The sequence below is a fragment of the Siniperca chuatsi genome, linkage group LG23 (genome assembly GCF_020085105.1).
Source record: "Siniperca chuatsi isolate FFG_IHB_CAS linkage group LG23, ASM2008510v1, whole genome shotgun sequence".
Taxonomy (NCBI): domain Eukaryota; kingdom Metazoa; phylum Chordata; class Actinopteri; order Centrarchiformes; family Sinipercidae; genus Siniperca; species Siniperca chuatsi.
Window position 1 is genome coordinate 17,820,330 of NC_058064.1, and position 14,269 is coordinate 17,834,598.

The window sequence follows — 14,269 nt, forward strand, 5'->3', positions numbered from 1 at the left end:
AGGGACCAGGGTCTAAATTAAGGGGATCATTATTTTACCCCCAAAAAGGTCCCTGCTCGGGGGGGGGGGTATTACTTTCCAAAAGTACAGGAACTCTCAGGGTGGGGCTTGATGCTCTGAACATTTCTGATCGGTTGAGCTCCGACCGGCGGAGCAGCTACTGGTTTGACCGTCTGGATCGATGCGTTGCTGGGTCACAGGCCGGCCTTCTGTGGCGCAGCGGCTCAGCTGCTGCGCTGTTGGAAGCCGCAGTGGAAGACACTGAAATGGATGACCGTTCGGTTGAAGGTAAATCACATACGGCCCACATGCTGCTTGTTAAATGCTATAACAGCTAACTGTCATGCTATTGCTACTCTAGCCAAAAGCTAACGTTAGTTACATGCTAACGCCAACCGCTAATGGTGTAGAATCATGGTGTTCCTTAAGACAAGGTTTGGCTAAATCGACAAAATGATATCTTGTTAATGCTGAATGCTTATGCTGAATTGCAGGTGATGTGTTTAATAAATTAAAACAACACGAGTTATGCAGCTGTGTGATGGATGTAACCTAATGGGTGTAGTTTGCCTCGTCTCCGTGGGTCTTTAGACTGCGGTAGAAACGCACACAACAATGGGCTGAAGGAACTTTTTAGTTCGGCTTTTGTCTGATCTGTAGATAATGTAACCTGTAAACCACCACCCACTGTTCTGGTATAAGAAGTGTACCTTTTGGACCCAAAGTTAAGTATTGTGTAGGCTGTGCCCATGTGTACATGCTGCCACGTTGCTTCTCTGTCGACAGATTTGTTTTTAACAAATACATATATTCATGTAACGCCAACTGGGGCTCATAGAGTTATTCTTTTATTCAATGGGACATCTCTTCAGAACTAGTTTTTCTTCAACACACATCCACCTACAGAATAACATACATTTGCACATACACCCACACTTACCCATGACCCACCACCACCCACCATTTCCTTCCTGTAAGCTGTACCCTGAATAAATGAGGGGTAATCCAAGATTTCATATCTCCATTGTGTCCACACACGCAGCATTGCAGGCCATATGTGCCCACGTGCGTTTTTAACTCATTAAGCCTTCTTTGTCTCATCTGGTGGTGTTGTCGTTGTTTTTGTGTGTGTGTGCGTGCGTGCGTGCGTGTGTGTGTGTGCGCCTCTTCTTTTGGGAGCCTTGGCAGGCCCAAACTGCGAGGCCTAATGCCAAAGATCAAGCAGATGGTGATTATGAAGATTGGAATTGGGGCTGCTACTCATGTGTGCGCTCATTCATTGAGAGGTCGGCAGTGACAGCTTTGTCTGAAACAGAGTGACGTACTGTATTGCCAGTGATCTGCTGACAGATTGTTGTACAGTCTAAAAGGACAACGACATTACAATGACACCTTCAGTTTGACATAGTGAACCCCAGTTTGTAACCAAAAGTCACATGGACTCAAGGCAGCTCCTTTATTGGAGAGCCTTTTAGTAAACTTTCTTCCTGCCAAAAAAAAAAAAAAAAGAATCACATAAAAAGTTGTCAATTATTGTACTGCTTTTATAATATGGTGCTACATAATATTAAAAAAAATGTAAGCTGCACCAGGTAACTTTATATAAATAAATCCAAATGGCTGCAAAAGGTAAGTTGATTGTCAACTTGCATTCAATCATTTTTTGGCCACGTGGGGACAGTGCAACAAGCTGTAAACACCACTGGCATGCAGTTGCAAACAGTTGCCCATTTAGACATCCAGCAGAGCCAGGTTTCTGGCCACCTGGCAGGTACGTCCAATATTAACTCTTCGTTTAGCTCTTTTTTGCTCTTCATCAACTCCTTAGGGGAAATATCTGGCTTGAGCTGTTAAACCAAAACGATGAGCTTAAAAAGGCGCTAAAACGCTCCATAGAACTGAGGGGAACTGCAGCGTCTGGTGATAATTCTCTGGGTTGGTCACTTTGAGTGACAACTTTCACATTAACATGTGAGGATGAATAATAATGACACGCCTGCTGTCATTCACACCCGTCCTTTTTTCCTCGAGTCATGAGCTGTAGTTACATCACATTCTGTGTAATGGTGTCAAGGTAAAATCTGATGACATGCACAAGAAATCACAGTGGAAAAGTCAATTCACAGCCATAATCACAAGTAGCCTGGTTCCAGACCTCTGAATAATCCGCCCACATCTCCTCTTTGTTCACAGAGAATGAATGAAGTGAAAGGAAATGGCCATTCAGCCTGATAACGAGGCTGAAGCACAAGGTCAAGTAAAGAAATCTTGTTGTTGTGAGGACAAAAATAATAAACATCACCATTAACCCATCGCCAGCGTCTGAGGTGCAGTGTGCGAATGGTCTTTCCCAAGTGTAACCCTCTTTGCAGGAAGCACCTGCCGAGCCTTTACTTCATCCTTTTTCCTCAAAGAGGAAACCAGGACTGTCACATGTGCAAGACTTCATATTAATGTATCGCTCTTTATTGTCCTGGCACAATAGATACACCAGTCAGTGTGTGCTTTGTCTAAAAACAGCAGCATGAGCGCCTTTTTTTCTCCACAACAGAGGGAATTTCAGCCTCCACCTAACCTGCTCTACCTAATGAACTCATCACAAGCACAACATTCACTTAATCCTACCATCAGCCACTGCAACCCCACGTTATTATGCAACACCTCAGGAGACACTCTCTCCAGTAAACTACTGAGCCTCTTATATATATTTATTCTCACCTGCCAATCAAGGATAAATGTGTGAAAGCTCCAGACTGGAAGCTGTTGTTTCTCGCTCAACGCAAACACGCACAGAGCTGTCAATGTCAATTACTGCCATTATGTAACAGTGAAATCTGTGAAGTGCAGGGATGTAAATTGCTTTGAATGGCACCCTTATCATTTCCATTCGATTGCGGCTCATGTGAAAAGTAAAATTCATCGTTTATCTAACAATTAAGTAATAAACATAACCACAGCCTTTAGGTAAAAGCGAATGGCACTGAAGACAGACTTTAAACTAGCTGTATAGAAGACGTTTTAGGCAAAAAACTAAAAAAAATGTCGTACATCATTTCAGGTATTCAGTTATACATCCAAATATTGCGGGGGGGGTTAACTCCTGGAAGCTTGTCTAGACAAGTCTATATTTTATGAAACTTAAAAAAAACACACATTGGCCTTCAATAGCACGCAGATATAACAGTATTTTCAGTATTTTTGCTCGAAACCATGTTAACAGCTTCCACGAGGCTCCCTCATGGATTTTGGGGAGAAACAGGAGGAAAGCTGCACAGGCGAACACTTTCGGATAAACTTACCCCGTTAATTCCCCTCTGAGAAAAAGTTATAGTTTAAACTCACCAGCAACACTGCGGGGTATCGAGTCTTCAAGCAGAAAGGCCGGGCAGTTTGTTTTCATTTGAAGTGTTTTTCCTTATGGAAACCTTGACTTAGTACTCAGTTTCTGGGAGTTACTCATGTTCTCCGCTGCTGTGTGTTTGTGGGCAGCGGTGTTCGAACTAGCCAATCAGGGCGCTCGGTTCTCTGGGGGCGGAGTCACAAGCTCACCTGAGTGTCATTTTACCGAATGATGAAAGCCCATTCATAGCAATACAATGTAAGTGCCTAAATAAAGCTATGAAAGCATCCTAAATCGAATAAGACTGTTATAGGGATCTGTGTTGACAGTACATTTTATGTAGCACTATCCCTCCAAATCCCAAATAAACAAACTGTTGTTCATTAAAGGTCTAACAGGGAGTTAGACCTCTTTTACATGTAGGACAACATACTGCACATTTCTTTCTAGGCCATTTCTAGCCCATGTAACATATAAAACATGAAATATTTCCTTATTTAGTGTAATAACAGTGCTTTATGCTCATTTCTGTATTTTCTCATCTTCATCAAATGTGCAAGTTCAGTTTGTGGCAAACGGAAGAGTTACCACTTCAATACTTTTCTATATATTGGGTTTGAAAAAGGACAGAAGAAAAGAAAAAAAGTATTTGACGAAAATGCAATCATTTTTTTGTTTTAAAGCCAATGTCAGCAAAAAGTGTTCATTCAGATGTCAGCCCACTTCCACAGCATTTTGACATAATTTTTGTTGAAAGTGATGCATGTGCAACACAGGTCAGTGGACAAGCTGAGAGGGATGAGGAAATTCAGTAAAGGTTAATTAAGAATGTAGAAAAACACAGACAAAAGACCAAGCATAAAATGACAAAAGAGAGTGCTAATCACAGTGTGGGGTGACAAGAAAGTACGGGACACAAAGCACAACAGAAAAGTTTTTTTGAAAAGAAGTCGAGACTTATTGACAGCTGCTTCAGATTGATTTCATTTAAACCAGCATCACCTCTGCTGACATAAGGACCTCTTGTTGCTTGGGGACCCCTGAAAATAGTGAGTGACACCCCTGCCTGACTGAAATGTGAAAAGTGATGCTGACTTCCACAGCGTCTCCACATAAACACCACTGAGCCACCAAGTAGAAAAACACTGGCCTACTTCATGTTTAACAATGAGGAGTCCCTTTACGTCCAGCTATCGCTTCAGGGCTGCCCCGTCTCGTGAGGGGGAAGGAGGACAGGTTTGTGTTGAGTCTCAGATGCACCCATGCCATTGTGGAGTGAAACCATGGCAACCTCCACTTGAACCTCTTTTGTTATAAATACTTCAGGAAACAGCCAGTCGTCCAGCTGCCCAGCCTGCCTCCCAGCTGACCCTTTAAACTGGAACTGGATATAGTTCTGTTGTCGACTAGTAAGAAAACACACTCACACAACTACAGTAGATGGCAATTAACAGAAACTTGTTTTTCTTTTGTAATTTTCCTGGCACTGCAGTGTTGGATTACTGTGTTGGTGTGCAGATTAAACATTTGCCTTGTGTGCCTGAGTTACGTTAACAGCAGGTTTTCTTCTACAACCTCGCTAACCTGATGAGCTGCTAATCAGGAACAGTAGGTCAGATAAATGGTCCTTTTTTTTTACCAACGGATTTCGGATGGATTATTGATTAAAAACCAAACCAAAAACGTATATGAAAACAATCTGAGTCCTCCTTCATACGTCCATCAGTCATGTCTGAATCAATGCACTACTAGAGACAAGTTCAGTCAACATTGGATCTGTCTTTGTTCATCTATAAACTGCATAGGTGCAAATAACTAATAAGATTAAAACTGCCAGAATCTCACAATCGTTGAATTTAGTGCAATGTACATCCAGTCTTAATAAATAAGGCAGCAATTGTGTGTTTCTCATACAGTTTTAAACTTCAGAAGACATTTAGCATTACCTGGGCATTTATTTTGTGTTTTATGGGTGTTGCCATTACCTTTTTTTCAAGGGGCACCTAACATTTCATATTGGTTGTCACTGGAACGTTGTCTCTCAGGCTTCATGTCATTTCTGAGTTATCGTAATCAAGTTTCTGACTTGCAAATAGTGTTCACGTCAACATCCGAGTCGATATTATGACTGTGAAACTCAGATTTCTCTGTAGCCTGGTGTATCCAACTTTGCATTTAACTATACGGAAGTGCCTGAAAACCAAACAAATATGCACAACTCACGTCAGCCACAGTCTGTCATTTGATTTAATTAAACCCAAATTTTATGAATATAATGTAATATTGTCAGCGAATAGTTTTTAACACTCTATTTTAACCAACGCTGTAATCATACGACCGCCTTGAGTTATTCGATGACATGAATGAGTTATTCGCAAGTTGTTGTACCAGGACCCTGAAACTGAAGCAGCTAAACTGAATTCAGCCATCGTTCATTTTAATATTTACGCCTTTGTTTTTTTCCACTGTGACATGTCAAAATGTCTGCTGTAAAAGAGGCCTATAGTAAACATCTCACTGAGTGCTCATGCCTCTACCTTTGAGGCATTAGTTTCTGTAGGCGGCGCCCTTTTCTTAGTCTATTGAGCCAGGGTGGTTATCACTGCTTATGCTCAATACCCAGTTCTACTTCTTTTGTTTTTACAAACAAACCTGAAACATAGAATCCATTAGTTCCTATAAAGTAAGTGTTACATATCAGTCCCTATCGTTCCCGGAGAGTATTTAAGTACTACATGGTCAATCTTTTCTAATGGCAGCTATGTGGACATTTCATAGGAGAAATAGCTGAACTCGCTCCCAACCTTTAAACACAACTGCCACCTAGTGATGAAAATGGCCAAACACACACATCAAAATTTTAAAAGGCTTATTTCACTGAAGACATATTGACATGTCACAGTAGGGAAAGCACAAGTTTAAATAATAAAATGAATGATGGCTACTACTTAAAGGGCAAAAAGAATATTTCTGAGAAACAGCAGAAAAAACATTTTACATACAGACACTTGGTACATGCAGCTAAACGACAATTTCAAATTTCTGATTTGTCTCATTCACCTTTGGCTTTTAAAACTAACAAACTTATTGATCCTGGTTCATGTATTTATTGGATGGCAGTCAGAAGTCCAATGGTGACTGAACTGACTTCTTTTATGAAGTCACTGAGAAGTTATCATGAGGGACAATAACGTATTGTTTGCCTACACACAGTGCAAAGCTCTTGCTATGTGCTCTTGCTTGAGTTCCAGTAAATTCACCAGGCAAAAAGCATGATGATGCAACAGTGCTAGGATAGGATCCTTACAGACAAAAGAGCCGCAGAGCCATGAGACTTGGGGGAAGATTTGCTCCACAGCCTCCTTACATGGAATAGAAAGGTAATACAGAAACTGTCCTCAAGAGGTGAGGGGACGAGGAAATATGATGTCACATAGTGGAACGGATGAATGGATCTTTAAAGATTAAGCAATTTCACAGTGAACATGATTAACTTGGAGGTAAGAAGTGTGCTTAAACAGCGGTAGGAGCCACTGGGTCAGACTAACTTGCATGCATACATTGGATTGGTAATGTTAGTTGGATGAACAATGCGGCTATGACTGTACCAGACTAAGCAATGAAGAAAGTAGAAGACTGCAACATGTCCTGATTTACTTGTGACCTTAGTACAAGAGTTGATTTAGTAGTAAATCAACTCTTGTTGAGTTAATATATGACCGTTTAGGTCAATTTGACCTGCAGCTAAATGGATATCTTTTACTAAACCAATACGATGGATAAAATGTGTTATAATGTGTTTGTTTTTTTTTTTACAGCAGACATCTGTACGCTGCCTAGGGGACAGAAGAACAGAATTCAACACATGATAATGTATATTATTTTACGGATCATACTAAAAGAGAATTGATGTCATTTATCAATTTGGGAGCAAGAATACAAAGCACACGGTGGTTATTCTGTGGCATTCATAGGTTACATTTGTGTCTCCTTGGTTTATTCAGCATAACTGAAATCAGTAAACAATGTTGTAGAGTGTTATTGACACATCTGGACAATTAAAATCATTGTTGGCTGTTAGGAAGAGACAACACAATTTTGCTCTCAGCACTACTACTACTTACTTTTTTAAAGAGGGATCAGTCGTGTTGTCATGAATGATGTGCTTGTCATTGAGTTTTATGGTCATTTTATTGAACCATTACGTTTTGAATGTATTTTCTTTTCTTTTTATTTGTTTTGTATTATCTTTGAGTTTTGTGCTGTTTTGCATCCTATAAAAATAAACATTAAATGAATACAAACAGATTTACTGTGCAGCAAAATGTATTTCATTTATTATATGTATGAATATTTAATCCACAACAATCTTAGGCACAAGTAATATTATTTAGACTTAAAAACACTAAAAACCTTTAAAATTACAGTGCCAAGTGTACTGTACTGCATAACTTCCGGCTTTCGGATCACTCACTGCCACCCACTGCTCCCTCCCCTAATCTCCCAGCATGCATCTTGCTCCAACTGTGACTGCATCCAATTTAAAACCTCTCAACTGATCCCTCCAAGTACAATATGTTCCTAACGCAATGAGGTGGATCCATCCCATCATTTAGACATGATGCCTGACTGCCAGAAGATGGAGCCATTTTCCACCAAATGACTCACCATCAGCCATTACTTGAGAGACATAAACCTCAGGCATGGAAGCCGCAGGGGGCAGGGAGCTGCAAGGACGTTACATGCAGTTATCGCCCCACTGGGATCTTTTGTCTGGGTGCTTGGAGGCAGCTTGGGCTTACTGGCCCCATTTGCGCCATATGCCATGAAAGGCCTGCCTGTCACATCATATGAGGACCTCTGTGTGATGGCATAACTGACCACGCAGCTTTCAAGTGCACATTCACAGTCACTGCACACCATTCATCACTTTTTAAATGCAGTTTAAATGGGTCACTGCAAAGATGTCAAGTTCAATCTGCTTGTTGTTTACAGACTGTAAGCTTCCATTTCCTTTAATGTGTACCTCCGTGGCATTAGTGCATTAATTAATGCCTGTGAACATATATATGATACTTACTTACTTGCCTTAGGAGCCCATTATGATAATCTGCAGGAAGCCAGTTGATACACCTTTTCATTTACAATTCCCTCTACACTATTATTATTGATTTTAGGGCCTTCTTTGGCTGTATTTAAGCATTTCTACAGTTCAGCTACTTCTGAATGGTCAGACTGCTGTGAATTAAGGCATTTATCAAAAACTTGATCTCTCATAAAGGAAATAAGAAACGTTGTATTGCTAATGACATTTACATAGTTTTGCCCTACTGCAATATCATTATGTTGTTCCCATGTTTTTGGAGCATATTATGTCAAAAGGTTTACAGGTAAATGTAATGTTTTGTTATGTAAATTAAGTCTCAAACACCAAAAGGTAAATAATGTAAGACAATGCAAATGTAATTCATCTACAGAGTATCACTGCAGATGTTTTGACTTCAAATCTACTGTTCATTTGAACTATTATTCACTACCTTAAACATTTAAAATAGATATAACTATATCCTTAAGACGTAGGCCTACACAACTACACTGCTGATGCAAAACTGAATAGCTTTGAAATAATTTAATAACAGCTCCTTTCCTTACACCTGATATAAGAAATGCCTTTATGCAACAGAATAAGTAGGCCATTTTCTAGCAAATCCTTCGTAACAGAGTAGTGGTTTCCTGGATTACTTCAACTATTACTCAACATGAATTCAATGTATGTATTCTATTCAACCAAAAATATAAGTCCTACTTATTACAGGTATAACAGCAAATGTGCCAATAGTGAATGAACTGCAACAATGGAGTGGTAAATAAAAAGCTATGACTTTCACTAAATTATAAGACAAACAGGAACGATTCGTCCATGCTTTCTCTGTTTGACAATACACTGTTGTAATATTTAATAACTTGTGCACGGTTGTAGTCTCTGGTCCGCAAATACAAAGATGGGTTTCACCTTTAGCACGTCATTCTCCGACATACCCAGTGCATCCAGTAGCTACACTGAAGTCGGTGAACAGAGGTAGCATAGACACCAACGACACAAAGTAATTACTTCGTTTTACTGATTAACAGTCGCATCATTATTAACGACACGGACCGTTTAACGCTGAAAACATTTCAAATAACGTTAACAACAAATGCAAAGCGAAGGTAACGTTACGCACATACAGCGGCGGACCAGCCCGTTAGCAACAACACGAGCGTTCCTTAAACCATTATCACAGCAAATTAGTTTGGCAGGTCTCTTGCGGTGACAACTGCTCAGCGTTTGACGCTACATATAGCTAAATGTTGACAACTGCAACATTATGTTTGCTCCGGGAGCTTCTAGCTGAGCTGTTGTCATGCGAAGGTAACCCAGTTAGCAATATTAGCAGTGTTAATAACGGACTGGAATTTGACACGCTAATTTAAGACGCCGGTACAGCTAGCGCCCAAACGATTCACCCGGAACAAGGACTTCTTCGATGGAGCGTGGCTGATATTGACTAGTAAAGACACAAAACACTAGAGACATGTCTTGTTAACGTGAAATTTCAGCGGGTAACTGAATTAACACAAACTGCTCAAAACAAGGTCGTGGTAATTTTGCTAAGTTAGCTAACGTTTGCTAAGCTAACAAGCTAGCGCACGACCGACTCGTTAGCCCAGAATTCGTTTGACGGATGGGGAGTCCAAACAGGCGTGAGGTGAACTCGGGTGCCCCGCAATTTGTTTGCAAAAAAGAGCACTACTATGAAAACCACACGCAAGGACACGCACTTTTCCGCTGTCTAGTGTCAATTCCTCAAAATGGGGTCTGCAAACGTACGTCTCCGCCATTTTGTGACAGGTTTTTCATTGAGCAAAGGGGTACGTGTAATGGTTGAATGTAACCCCATCAAGAAGATATCCGCTTGGCAGTTACAGGGAGAAGGGATCAGGAGTAATTTTCAACCATCCCGTGAGATAAAAGTGGTTTTGAAGTGGTCATCAAGGGATAGTGGCAGCTTACCACCACGTTTACAAGTTTTGCAACAAATTGCACCATGAATAAAAATCAAACACTGTAGTGACGTATGTGACCCACCAAAAACTTTGACAACTAAGACTATAAATAGATTTCACAGATAGTGATCACAGTGTGTAATGAAATTATGCATTTTGAATTGACATCATAGTATAGCCTATTAATTGTCTAAAATCCCCTCAGAATCAACACGATTGCAACATAAGTGGTACTATATGCCAAAATAAGCCAAATCAATCTCAACATATAATGCTGAACATATAAATCAATCAATTTGTGTCATGTTTTCAGTTATGAGTCTGGTGGCACTGCATTACTGTTCAATATGACATGAGACATGATGATAATTAAAGATAATTAAAGTAATATCACAATAAATACATTTTGGACAAAATTTGACCATCATAAGGCACATTACCTCTAGTGCAAAAAAACTATTATCAGAAAATGTATGCAAATGTGCATGAATGTCAAAGTATATATAGTGTAGTGGTAAACAATTTGTTAATTAGCCTTCAGACATTAATCATGAAAAAGCACATGACTACCAGTTAACAATAATTACTGGTATTCATAGGAGGACTGATCTGTTGTTTTTTTTCTTAAATATTAAAAGGAATTATTTCTTGCAGAAATAAAAACATTGTGTCCTTATACCTTGTTTTGTTGTAGAATAGTGTGCACAGTCATGTCAGACTATGATTTTCTGCAGTCTTTTAAATGGTTGCATGGTATTTTAAAATATTGCTGTGCTATTTGTATAAATTTTGAAATTGTTATAGGTTGACTAGTTTTTTTTAATTTCCTAATGGAAATACCCTATTTTCATTTAACTAATATCAATGTAGTAAGATACAAATTTAAAAGTCAGTTCTAATATATAGCTACTAAGGCATTATGTAAGCCTGGAAAAATAGTATTTTACCAATAAAATGTAGGGTTGCCCACCATTACACGCCTGGTTGGGATAAAAAGGGAGCTATGTTAATTAGTGTTATCCCCTCCCCCCACGGGACATTTCCTAGTACCTCCTGACCCGTTTTCCAAACAGAGACAAGTTGTCAGACGGTCCCTAAAAAAGAAAACAGTCTCTATTGTTCCAGCACCCGCTCTGCTCTGGACGGTGCAGTCCCGCCTGTGGCCGCAGAGGGCGCTGCACGCATGGCAGGCCGGGCTCCGCGGCCTTCACATCTTTTTGTCTGAGAACTGGATCCCTCTGCCGCTCTACAGTGTGTGCGATAGCCTCGGAGCTGCGTCCGTAACACACTGTCAAACCACTCCAAACGGATACAACCGCGACCAAAAGCATTTATTCAACACATTCTGCCATGGCGTTTCTAATCTGCCGGTAAATCGGTCGTATTTCTGACTGTTCGTTGGAACTTAGTCCGGGATTGAATCGGGCTTGCTTTCTGTGTGCATCAGTCTTTATTAGCGAGCTGCCGCTCTTCTTGCTATCAGCTATTTCTTTAACTTTTTAAACACTCAGCTTCGCGAATGACTGAGCGCCGGCGGAGTATGGGATCCTTGGTGTCTTAAGAAGCGACTGAAGTGGGGTTTAACCGTTTTTGCATGCAAAAACAATGGCAAATTCGACGGGGAAAAATCTACTAGATCAGCGAAGGAAAGGACAGGCTTTCCTGGACGAGCTGCGGCAATTTCACCAAAGCAGAGGGTGAGATTGGGCGTCTTTATTCCCAAGAAATGTAACTTTAAATCTTTATTGCATGTGACTGCGAGTTAACCAAAACAGTTTTTTAAACATATGTGGCTTTATTTCTTGTGTTATCCCCTCAGATCGCCGTTCAAGAAGATTCCTTTCGTGGGTGGGAAAGAGCTGGATCTGAATGCTCTCTATATCAGAGTCGTCGCTTTAGGTGGATTTGCTAAGGTGAGTGGGAACTAAAAGTGGATTTCTCCACACTCTGCTGTCTGTGGACTCCTCGGTGGACCACTCTACAACTCCGTGTGGGTACCCCGGGACAAGTGTAACACTCTAGAAAAACGTTAGTGGGTCGGTGTTGGCCTTGTGCTAGTTTGCCATGTATCTCTATGCAATGTGGTGGCTTGTGTTGTTGTGTGGTTTGAATTGAGAGTCCAACCGCTCGGAGTCAGAGTGCAGTTGGAGCGACTCAAAATTAGCGGGCACGTTTAACATCGATTATCGGCACGGAGCCCGGCCTCGGGAAACACCGCTTAGGACATAGCGTTTCGCCCGGGCTTTTACCGGTAGTTTTCACCAGGGGAAGCTTGGTTTTTCTTTCTCGCCATAGCCATCTTTCTTCGGCTTCATGGCTGATCACAAAATGTAGGCCTCACAGGCCCATGTAGTGAATACAGTAAACGGTACCAAAACCTACTCCAAAACCAAACGGGTCGCCGCAAGCTAAAACATTGTTTTTAGATTGAGACAGTTTGTTGGAGTTTAGCCTCGTTAGGTTTTAACGCCAAAATGGAAAAGTCAAGTTAGCTTGTTAGCTATAGTGCTAACTAGCCTCAACAGTAACGATAGTATTCTGAAGGGAGTCAGGCAGTTGTACTCAATATTACTGGTGTGTCAAATGCAAATGTGTTTGGATAACAAATATGTTATTAGTAGCTAATTAAATGCTGTTTTACTAAATGTTCTGCCAGGCCATTTCAGTATTAGATATTTTGAGCAGTTTGAGAAAGTTATTGATTAGTGATTGTGATATTGCCTCATTGGGGGAACCTGTAGCAGACCAGATGGTTGAAGTGTAACCGCTCTTTTTTTTGTTGTCAGTGTTTTATCTCCTAACGAACTCATTTCCTCCTTTCAGGTCTCTGACAAAAACCAATGGATTGAACTTGGAGAAGAGTTTAACTTTCCAAGGAGTTGTTCCAACGCTGCATTTGCTTTAAAACAGTACTACCTTCGGTAAGTAGCATGGCCACGCAGCTCTCCTCCTCTCAGGTAGCATGTGGGAAGTGTTTACAAATGTTAAGATGCAGTCAGCAGGATCTAGCCTCTATGCGCTCCTCTTCTAGGAAGCAGCACCAGTACAGTATTGTGACAGGCAAAGCAAGGTCTATACTGTGTACATTTTCCATGGCATGGTAGGTAGGTATGAACTCCCTTGCCTCTTCCACATAAGAAAAGAACACCCTGGTCTGTCTTTTATAAAAGAAAAGGCAGTATGCGTCTTCTGTATTTTGTTATGTCTGGAACATAGTTTTTGGGAACACATTGAAGGAGCATTTTGTCTGTAATGGCGCTAAACCATAAACTAATGATGATTATTCTCTTCTGAAAATGTTGTAGCCACAGGGCATTTGGTTTTGATATAGCAATAAGGATGTAGCCGCTCTGGGTGCAGTAACTTGTATTGCAATCAGCATCCAACTCTTTAACACAGTCAGCTGCCAGTGATGGGAGTTTGGTGTAAATGCAGCTCTCCCCAACAGCTGGCTTTTCTTCTCCACGTACCTCATGCAACGATTGTTCCCATCACTAGCACCTGCTTGCAGGGGATTACACCTCTGTAGCTGAGAACCGCTTGTAGCCTCACATGGATATTTTACGGGCAACTGCAGGTCACTGGTTGATATCATAAGTAGCGGCTAATTATCTGTGGATTTTTACCAAGTTTTGATGCAAGCTGTTGCAAGTTGGAAGTGTAGCACTCAATTTGATTACTAACTGTGCACAGCTGATGAGACTTGTAGCTCCTCAAAAGTTCAGTTAACCATCAGCTTTGGCTGCAGGGGAGAAATACCTCAGGCACAAGTAGGCTTGCAGTGCTGCTTAAGTTAGTCTAGGTTTTTCTGAGTACCACAACCACTAGTAACCAGCTTCATATTTGGTGTGAATGACCGAATACTGAATAAAGCATTTTTTC

The 14,269-nt window shown here is 40.7% G+C and overlaps 2 protein-coding genes across 3 annotated transcripts in view; one reads left to right on the forward strand and one right to left on the reverse strand.

The window, feature by feature from the left end:
* gas2l3 (growth arrest-specific 2 like 3) overlaps positions 1-13,946 on the reverse strand; it is a 41,464-nt gene extending 27,518 nt beyond the window's left edge. The window contains exon 1 of one of the 2 annotated variants that reach the window (XM_044185533.1): positions 13,858-13,946. The gene's annotated coding sequence lies outside the window, so the exon portion shown is untranslated. Of the gene's footprint in view, positions 1-3,342; positions 3,500-13,857 lie in introns of those variants that run through there. The other variant, XM_044185530.1, reaches the window with a different exon arrangement.
* Positions 11,470-14,269, forward strand: part of arid2 (AT rich interactive domain 2 (ARID, RFX-like)) — a 38,335-nt gene continuing 35,535 nt past the window's right edge. The window contains exons 1-4 of the mRNA XM_044185529.1: positions 11,470-11,757; positions 11,899-12,084; positions 12,207-12,300; positions 13,211-13,308. Coding sequence (XP_044041464.1) covers positions 11,993-12,084; positions 12,207-12,300; positions 13,211-13,308 — 284 coding nt within the window. The 5' untranslated portion in view covers positions 11,470-11,757; positions 11,899-11,992. The remainder of the gene's footprint in view (positions 11,758-11,898; positions 12,085-12,206; positions 12,301-13,210; positions 13,309-14,269) is intronic.